Source organism: Lathyrus oleraceus, chromosome 3 (genome assembly GCF_024323335.1).
Source record: "Lathyrus oleraceus cultivar Zhongwan6 chromosome 3, CAAS_Psat_ZW6_1.0, whole genome shotgun sequence".
In the NCBI taxonomy this organism is placed as follows: Eukaryota; Viridiplantae; Streptophyta; class Magnoliopsida; order Fabales; family Fabaceae; genus Lathyrus; species Lathyrus oleraceus.
Genome location: NC_066581.1, coordinates 205,466,662 through 205,477,159, shown reverse-complemented (window position 1 = coordinate 205,477,159; position 10,498 = coordinate 205,466,662). Strand labels below are relative to the sequence as shown.

General features: G+C 38.1%; 1 protein-coding gene across 2 annotated transcripts; it reads left to right on the top strand.

The window, feature by feature from the left end:
* Window positions 1–1,560: 1,560 nt before the first annotated feature.
* LOC127126322 (leucine-rich repeat receptor-like tyrosine-protein kinase PXC3) lies at window positions 1,561–5,252 on the top strand. Of its 2 annotated transcripts, none has more exons than XM_051055232.1 (3): window positions 1,561–1,818; window positions 2,059–4,527; window positions 4,646–5,252. In XM_051055232.1, exons 2-3 carry the CDS (start codon window positions 2,187–2,189, stop codon window positions 4,963–4,965), a joined length of 2,661 nt encoding a protein of 886 aa, XP_050911189.1. In that variant the 5' UTR covers window positions 1,561–1,818; window positions 2,059–2,186; the 3' UTR covers window positions 4,966–5,252. The 2 variants fall into 2 exon arrangements, with proteins under 2 accessions (XP_050911189.1, XP_050911188.1); XM_051055231.1 differs by having other exon boundaries at window positions 1,561–1,871.
* Window positions 5,253–10,498: the final 5,246 nt, after the last annotated feature.

Sequence of the window (10,498 nt, the reverse complement as noted above, 5' to 3'; positions counted from 1 at the left end):
GAATAAGACTAGGAAACCCTAAGCACAAGACGAGACAAGTGCAAGACTAGGAAACCCTAAGCACAAAATGTCAATAATTGTACCCATTAAAATGTCAAAATCGATCCAACTTTATCAACAACCACAAAGTCCACTATAATTCTCTAGACCCCGCCTCTTCAAAAGGGTAAAAGACAAAGGTAAAATGATGAAGACTTTTCTCATTATCTATATTTTTCTATCCCTCGGGTTAATAATAAAAATCTAGAAAATCTAGAAAATATTAATTTGCATGGGTGCTCAAGAAAGAAATTTTAATAGAGCACTAAAAAATTATTGTAAGGAATTTTAATAGCTTAGCAAGAGAAAATTACAAATTTGGTGGTTGAGAGTTATTCAAAAGTTACGATAGATATGGTCAACTAAGAGGTTAGGGAAGACCACAATTTCCCAACCTTGGTTCGTAGAATTAGAAAGATGTGTCAAAAGGATTGGAAGATCAAGTTTATCCATTCTTGGCATGAACAAAATTGGTGTGGAGGTTGTCTCGATAGCTATAGCTTAAATTTGAATAACAATGAACTTTTCATTCTCCTTACTCCCGTGTTGAATGAATTGAAGATTCTATTAGCCGATGATATCTATGGGGCCTCATTTCCTAAACTTATCATATATTCTTCACAAAAGGCCTTATTTATAACCCAAAAAAAGTGTTATTCGTAAGACATGATTCGGTTGACAATGTTAATACTATTAAATTTGATATTTTATACTATGTTTTATATTTGAATTTTAAACTGTTATCTTGTGTAGTTTAGTATTTATGTTAATACTATTAGGTTTTATATTTTATGCTATGTTTTATTAGTTTGATATTTCATTTCTTTTATAAAAAGAAGGTTGAATTGTAATTAGTATTTAGGTTTTTAGTTCTCATACGAAACTAGTCTCATATTTTAAATTCAAATATTTTGATCTTACATTTGATTATGTACTTATTTTTTTAAAAACGTTTCACTTGAGGTGTCAGACAAATTATCATGTAAATGTCTTTGTGAAATGTGATACACCAATAATATAAACGTAATGTCGTTAAAAAATGATCGTGTTGTAAATTTTGAATGAAAAAAAATGTAAGAATGAAATTAAATATGTTTAATTTTAAAATAATAGAGCTAATTTAGTGAAAAAAAACAGAATTATATAGAGAAAATCTATCTATATAATATATTAAACAACAACATCAAACCATATGCCAACACCGAATTGGTTTGCCAACACCGTATCAAACCAAGTGAGAATGATTCTAACCGTTTCTCTTATATAAATGTGATCCACATTCACACTTACATAATTTTAACTCTCTCAAAACACTAACTTAAATATCGGGCTGCAATCCATGTTAGACCATCAAAGACTTCTTAGTTTGGAATACAAACAATTGATTCTTAAAGTAAAAACCACTAAGGACTTCATTTCCATTACTTAATTCAGCAAATGATTTTTCAAAATTTATATTTGATGGAGCCCAATACATTAGTATTATTATGCTTGAAAACACAAACACAAATACAAACATCTATGTTGAAGTATACCCCACAGTGGTCAGACAGACAGGAGTTTTATGCAGCTTTCATTCACTGCCCATTTCTCGTGAAACTCTCTTCCTACATCACACTCTCTCTTTTCCTTTCTTTCTCTTCTCTCTTTTCTCACACAACAAAACACCTCATCCGTGAACCACACTTTACTATACTACTATACTAACTATCATTCTACTATTCTCCCCTATCTCTTTCTCTCTCATTTCATCTCTTCCATTTCCTCAACACCGAAGAGGTTACAACTTTTCAGCTACAATCACTTTCACTTATTTCATCTACTGTTACAAAGTATGCAACTTACACTTCACATGTTCACACCACACCCCTTTTGTTTTTTTTATACTTTTTCTCTTTTCTTCTCCTGAAAATGATAACTTTTTAGTAAAAAATGGATACTTTTATTATAATTATACACAAATCTCAAATGGGTATTCTTCAAAATTTGATTTTTTACACTGGGTTGCTGCATTTTCAGGTCTGAAATATTATTCCCTTGAAGCAAGTAATGGAAGCAGCAACATTGTTTCAAATCCTCACATTTGTGAAATAAAGAAAAAAGGGGTGAAGAAAAGTATGTTTTTTTGAGTGAAAAGAACAACAGTGATGGAAGTTCTGTGCTTGTTGTATATTGTGTTGGGTTTGTATCTTTCAGTTGGTGAGTTTGTTGGTGCTGAGTTACAAGACCAAGCTATAATACATGCCATCAATCAAGAGCTTAGAGTTCCTGAATGGAGTGATGCAAACATTTCTGATTACTGTACATGGCAAGGGGTTTTATGTGGCAATCATTCAATGGTGGAGAAGCTTGATCTTTCTCACAGAAGCCTTAGAGGTAATGTGAGTTTAATCTCTGAGCTCAAAAGTTTGAAGTTGCTTGATCTTTCTAATAATAACTTTGGTGGATTGATTCCTCTTGCTTTTGGGGATTTGTCTGAGCTTGAAATTCTAGATTTGTCTTCTAATAAGTTTGAAGGTTCAATTCCATCACAGTTTGGTGATCTCAGAAGCTTAAAATCGTTGAACATTTCTAATAATTTGCTTGTTGGTGAGTTACCAATGGAACTTCATGGCTTAAAGAAATTGCAGGATTTGCAACTTTCTAGTAATCAGTTCAGTGGTTTTATACCTTCTTGGGTGGGGAATTTAACCGATTTGAGAGTTTTTTCGGCGTATGAGAATCGTTTAGATGGTAGGATTCCAGATAATCTAGGCTTGATTCCTGAACTTCAGATACTTAACTTGCACTCTAACCAGCTTGAAGGTCCGATACCAGCGAGCATTTTCGCTTCGGGGAAGCTAGAAGTTCTGGTTCTCACTCAGAATAATTTTAGTGGTGATCTTCCGGAGGAAATTGGGAACTGTCGTGGCCTTTCAAGCGTTAGAATTGGAAACAACCATCTCGTAGGTGCTATTCCGAAGACCATTGGAAATCTTAGTAGCCTAACATATTTCGAAGCCGATAATAATAATCTTTCTGGTGAGTTAGTATCGGAGTTTGCACGGTGTTCTAATCTCACCCTTTTGAATTTAGCTTCAAATGGATTTTCTGGGACGATTCCACAAGAGTTTGGACAACTTATGAATCTTCAGGAATTGATTTTGTCTGGAAATGGCCTATTTGGTGATATTCCAAAACCAATTCTCAGTTGTAAAAGCCTCAACAAGCTTGATATAAGCAACAACAGATTCAATGGGACGATACCGAATGAAATCTGCAATATTTCTCGGTTGCAGTACTTGTTATTGAATCTGAATTCTATAAGAGGAGAGATCCCTCATGAAATTGGAAGCTGTGCAAAACTCCTTGAATTACAGTTGGGGAGTAATTATTTGACTGGAACTATTCCTCCCGAGATCGGTCGCATCAGGAACTTACAGATAGCTTTGAATTTGAGCTTCAATCATCTCCACGGGCCACTGCCACTGGAATTGGGTAAACTGGACAAACTTGTTTCTCTCGATGTTTCGAATAATCGGCTATCAGGTAATATCCCAACCGAGCTTAAGGGAATGTTGAGCTTGATAGAGGTGAATTTCTCGAATAATCTATTTGGAGGTCCTGTACCGACATTTGTACCGTTCCAGAAGAGTCCTACTTCGAGTTTTTTAGGAAATAAAGGGCTCTGTGGAGATCCATTGAACTCTTCATGTGGAAATATTTATGATGATCACGGTAGTTACCATCACAAGGTTTCTTACAGAATCGTATTGGCAGTTATCGGTTCTGGTTTGGCAGTTTTTATGTCAGTAACTATAGTTGTCTTGCTGTTTATGATCAGAGAGAGGCAAGAAAAAGCAGCTAAAGAAGCTGCCGGTATTGTTGATGATCCAACTGATGATAAACCAACTATCATAGCAGGGACGGTTTTTGTCGATAATCTACAACAAGCGATAGACCTCGACGCTGTTGTTAATGCAACTTTGAAAGACTCGAATAAACTCAGCAGCGGAACTTTCAGCTCAGTTTACAAAGCAACCATGCCTTCTGGTGTGGTTTTATCTGTCAGGAGACTGAAATCTGTGGACAAGACAATAATCCACCATCAGAACAAGATGATTCGAGAACTCGAAAGGCTAAGCAAAGTATGTCACGATAATCTTGTGCGACCTATCGGCTATGTCATTTACGAAGATGTTGCTCTTCTCTTGCATAATTATTTTCCTAATGGAACATTGTCTCAGCTTCTTCATGAATCTACCAAGCAACCTGAATATCAGCCTGATTGGCCAGCTAGGCTATCCATCGCCATCGGTGTCGCGGAAGGTTTGGCTTTCCTTCATCATGTGGCAATTATCCATCTTGACATTTCTTCTGGCAATGTTCTTTTGGATGCAAACTTCAAGCCATTGGTTGGAGAGATTGAGATTTCAAAACTTCTCGATCCAACCAGAGGAACCGGAAGTATTAGCGCAGTTGCCGGTTCCTTCGGCTACATACCTCCAGGTATCCTACTATTTTCCGACCTACAATTCTTCCATTAAGTTTTCTTTCGTATTAACTCTAAACGTAATTGTTTTTATGCATACACTTTATGATACTTTTGTCCGGTAATGTGATGCAGAATATGCATACACCATGCAAGTGACAGCACCGGGAAACGTTTACAGCTACGGTGTTGTTTTGTTGGAAATCCTTACATCTCGACAACCTGTTGAAGAAGATTTCGGAGAAGGTGTAGATTTGGTCAAGTGGGTTCAAAGTGCTCCTGTAAGAGGCGAAACTCCAGAGCAGATACTTGATGCGAGGCTTAGCACAGTTTCCTTCGGTTGGAGGAAAGAAATGCTCGCTGCTCTAAAGGTTGCGTTGCTCTGCACCGACGGCACACCAGCCAAACGGCCGAAAATGAAGAATGTAATTGAAATGCTTAGAGAAATTAAGTAAAACCGAGGGAAACAAACCATCAGATTTGAAGTATGTGAACCTGTCATGAATACTGTCACTGAGGAAGCGTGGATTACAAGTTACGATTTTAAATAGTAGTCTTGTATCAGGAGTTATATATTACATGATGAAGGTGATGTATGAAAGTAAAATCGAAGTTATAGGAATTGATAGATCTCCATCATTCTAGTGTGTCCAAATGATTAGTTATGAAATCTATTTGAGTTGGACACTATGTTATTAGGTTCTTATTGAATATATGCATGCAAGGAAAGGCCTTGATTATATTTGGAAGATGCATTCAGATGTCAATTAGTGTTATACATGTGATGTGTCTGTCCATGCATGATGTACCTTGTACTGGATATATATATATATATGTGGAACTTTTTAGACATGTTAGAAACATGGAATTTGTGGAAATCAAATCTGACAAACTGAGTATTGGTAATTTGATTCAACATATATATGTCAAAATTCTAAGTTGGCAATTGAGTGAATCTGTGACAGAGAGAAAAGTTGCATGGTTTCTCATATGGACAAGTGAAACAATGTGTCCTTGTATCATAGGTATAAATCAGAATTTTTTTTTTAAATATCCAAAAATTTCAAAAAAATTTCAAAAATATCCAATTTTTCAAAATAATTACACAAATGGTCAAAATTGGCCATTTTTTACACTTAGGCGCCACCCTAGTTGGCGCCTACCCTTAATGGGTAGGGCAAGTCGCCACTAGGGGTGGCGCCTATGCCCAATCCATTTTTTTTTTTTTTTTTTTTTTAATGTTTTTTTTTTTTTTTATTTTTTTTTATTTATAAATTTATGTTTTTTATTAAGTATATTAATTTATGTTCACACATATATATATATATATATATATATATATATATATATTAATTTATATATATATATATATTAATATAATTTATAAGTAATTAATATTATTTGTAAATTTTTGGAAAAAAATTATTTTATATATGTATAAAGATATGATAGACAATATTTTTAAAGATAAAGATAAAGATATAAAGATAATAAACAGAAAATATTTTTATTTAAATAATAGACAAGGCAAATATTACAAAGATATGATTAATCACATATGATGCGGTCCCTTGTACGATCCGCACGGGGGAGGTCTAGTTACTCGCCTAGACGGTTCACGTGGTGGTGGTGCTTCCCTATTACCACCCCTTGCCCTAACACGCCCCCTTGCCGCTTGCCGTTGTGGTTCGGTCGAAGTCCCTTCAGTGCTGTAGGAAAGACGGGTCCCCTCTGCGCCCTCGAAGCTTTGTCTCGGTGGGACAAACTGACTACTGCTGGGTGCGCCCTCGAATTGTGGTCTTTGGTAGTTTAGGGTTGAATCGGGTTGGCCAAAGTGCAATGTTTGTTGTGGTGTGTAGTAGTCCTGTTGGTAGTCCTCTTGTATACCCGTGTCGGGGCTAGGTGGAGGACTGGAAGAGCTTGGGAAATTGTCGTGTTGGAAGTGTTGGGATTGGTGGAAGTAGGGGGATTGATATTGTGGTAGGTGTTGGGACTGTTGATGGTGGTGGGAATGTTGAGTTTGTTGTTGGTAGTCTTCATGGTATTGGGATTGAGTTTGTGGTATGTATTGTTGATTTGGTTGGGGGGTGGACATGTGTTATGGTTGTTGTTGTTGGTAATATGGTGGTGGTGGTTGTTGTTGGTAATAAGGTGGTGGTGGTTGTTGTTGGTAAAATGGTTGTGGTGGTTGTTGTTGGTAATAAGGTGGTGGTTGTTGTTGTTGGGAATACTGTGGTGGTTGTTGTTGTTGGAAATATGGCTGTTGCATCCGGGGATCGTCCAAATAGAACGGGTCAGACACAATCATTTCTGGATTGGTATTTGCTCTATACCATTCCACATATTCCCTTGTCGGCTTCATTTCGTTGGGCGCCACCGGAAATTGTAGAACATAGTGGGCACGGTCTTTCCACATTTTTCGAAACTCCTTAGCAAATTCCTTCCAATTTTGGGCATACCACTGGTGGCTGACTTTTTTTAGATGCCAAGGTTCCATGGACATTGGGGGGCCTGGGATGTCTTGATGCATTCCGAATTGAAGCTTGACACGGTCACTTTGGTGCATCTCCACAGTGGTGAACCGCATTATGGCCGTTTTTGCTGTCCAAACAGCTGCATCTTCGGGGTTGGGTTGATGTTCCAATCCCAAATAGGGCCTCCAAATAAACTGCAAAGAAAAAAGTAAATATGTTATTTATCGAGAATGCATGACATTAATAAATCAGTTAGAAGTTGAGTGATTTAGTGGTAATACATCCTGTGCTCGGAGACGATCCAACAGTTGACGATAAAATATAATTTTATTTTTGGGGGTAAGACTGTAATCCAGTCCGGTTGTAATGAACCTAAACAAAAAAAGATAAATAATATTAGTTACAAATATTTATAGAATAAATATACAAAATGAAATAAGATCATAAATTTACCTAGTTGCGTAGGGGAAGGAGTAGTCATTAGGATTTTCTGGGGCTAGCCTCGGCAATCTCCACCACCCCCATGTTTGAAGCAAAAAAGCACATCCAGAAAATGTACAGTGCTCATTTTGTGCATTTTTACACAAAGAGCTATATAGGAATGCTAATACTGCAGAACCCCAACTATATGTGCTTATTCTATCAATGTCCCCGAGCAAACTCAAGTACATAAAATTTATGCTATTTCCCGTCCCTTCGGGAAATAGCAAGTTCCCAAACAATAGCATAATGTAAACCCGGGTTTTTATGACTTTTTCTTGTTCGGAGGATTCCTCAGTCAAAGTTATGGAGTCGTGGTACAATTGTAGGCTAGATAATTTAATACCCTGACCCCTTGCTTTGGCAGACCCCTCACCCTCGACCAGATCTACCCCCAACATTTGAACACATATTTGGTTAGGCTGTTGAACATTTCCGGTCACAGGCTTACCATCTATTCTAAGACCTAAAAGCATGTACACGTCCTCTAATGTGACGGTACATTCACCAGTTGGTAGGTGAAAGGTGTGTGTCTCAGGTCTCCAACGTTCACACAGAGCCAAAATGAATTTGGCATCAATGGTGGCATTTACGACATGCATTACATGACCGAAACCCGCACGCTCTATGTAAGGTACGCACCATGGGTCTGGATAAGGCATTGGGTGTGAACGTTGACGAAATTTCTTGGGATCCTTTAAAAACAAACAATATAAAAAATCATTATATTGGACTTTTAAAAAACTAATTACAAACATAAGAAAGAGGCAATGTTCAAGAAAAACTTACGAATGAGGCAATGTTTGCCCTAGTTCCTCTGTGTTCTTGGCCCATGGTAAGAAGCGACATGACTGCAATGTAGGAAGAAGCTTGGTGGATGAGAAGTTTCGCCTGAGTTCTCTGAATAAAAGTGTTAGTGGTTGATGAAAACTTGCAAGAATGACCCTCTATTTATACTCGTTTTCAAGTAGACTGAATATGCAAAAATGTGACAAGTGTAAGGCATGCGTGGTAGTGTTGGCATGCATTGGTGGAATCTGATGATGCAGAAACGTGACAAGTGTAAAGCATGCGTGGGAATCTTGCATGCATAGGTGCAGACTAGGTGGGAGTTGTCTTGTCTTGGGGAAGACTTGGTGGAATCTGATGATGCAAAGGTGTGACAAGTGTAAGGCATGCGTGGGAATCTTGCAGAATAGGTGCAGACTAGGTGGCAGTGTTGGCATGCATAGGTGCAGACTAGGTGGGAGTTGTCTTGTCTTGGGGAAGACTTGGTGGAATCTGATGATGCAAAGGTGTGACAAGTGTAAGGCATGCGTGGGAATCTTGCAGAATAGGTGCAGACTAGGTGGCAGTGTTGGCATGCATAGGTGCAGACTAGGTGGGAGTTGTCTTGTCTTGGGGAAGACTTGGTGGAATCTGATGATGCAAAGGTGTGACACGTGGAAGGCATGCATGGGAATCTTGCAGAATAGGTGCAGACTAGGTGGTAGTGTTGGCATGCATTGGTGCAGACTAGGTGGGAGTTGTCTTGTCTTGGGGAAGACTTGGTGGAATCTGATGATGCAAAGGTGTGACACGTGGAAGGCATGCATGGGAATCTTGCAGAATAGGTGCAGACTAGGTGGTAGTGTTGGCATGCATTGGTGCAGACTAGGTGGTTATGGGTAATCGATCTTAAAATTCACCAAAAGTTTATTTGATTGGAATGAAAAAAATAAAATAAAACAATAACTGATATCAATATTTTGGTGTCTAAATATATTTCTCGAACACATTTACATTAGCATAATTTGTTACTATGATGCATAATAGAACAAAGCCACAAGCAGAAGCTGTCCATAGCTGTAACTCTGGGATCCCTAAATCTCTTGCCACTCTTCCAGCCAACCCGAAAGTTCCATCAGCATGGAAGGATTCACATGACCCTGTGCTGGAAATGGTACGAATTGGTGGTGAAGACTTGATGGGGAACAGGCATGCGTGGGAATCTCTGAGACTTGGTGGTGAAGACTTAATGGGGAACAGGCATGCATGGGAATCTCTGAGACTAGGTTCAGGCTATAGGTGGATAGGTTGGCATGCATTAGTACAGACTAGGTGGGAGTGTTGCATTCAAGGGTGTGACACGTGTAAGGCATGCGTGGGAATCTCTGAGGTATTCACAATATCTTCACAGCAATCTTCACACACATATCTTCACAGCAATCTTCAGTAAGATTCTTGCAGTATAAATATTCACACACATTTTCAAAGGGATTCACAATATCTTCACAGCAATCTTCACAAAACCTTGACAATATCTTCACAAAACCTTCACAAAACCTTCACAAAACCTTCACAATGTCTTCACAAAACATGTCATCTTCTTCACAATACAAAGTCAAAGCTCACGTCAACGGTGAGACTTATGAATGTGATATGTCTGGCTTCCTATTTAGAAACACCGAATGCACTCGGTTTTGTCTAAATAGAGGAGCTGACTTCTCTTATCTGAAAAGGAAGATTGAGTCCAAACTAAGACAACCCGTGTCCCAAATTTTTTATCAACAACCTTTTTTTTCAGAAAACAACTCTGTCAAGTTTTATAAGTCATTGATTCAAAATGACATGGAGACACAATACATGCTTCGTAACCATGAGTACTCTGGTTACGACTACATAGTGTTGTACATTGTGTTGGAACAACCTCAACCAACTCAGAATATTCAATCACAGGTTATTGATCCTGTGATTGATGACGAACAAGATGCTGAGCACCACGTTGAAGACGATGTGGTTGATGATGCTGAAGACGTGGTTGATGACTTGGTGAACCGTCATTCTGAAGACGAAGACCAACCTCAAATACCTATAGCGCAACGCTACTCACCTCCTGCGCACTTCACAACACTTAACTTGGGCGAGGATGAGCCCTCATCAGATATGTTCTACAACCCATATATGAGGTCTGATGAGGACTTAAAAAAGGGTGACCAATTTCGGACCAAGGAAGAGTGTCTGTTAGCAATAAAGAACTGGCACTTGAAAAATT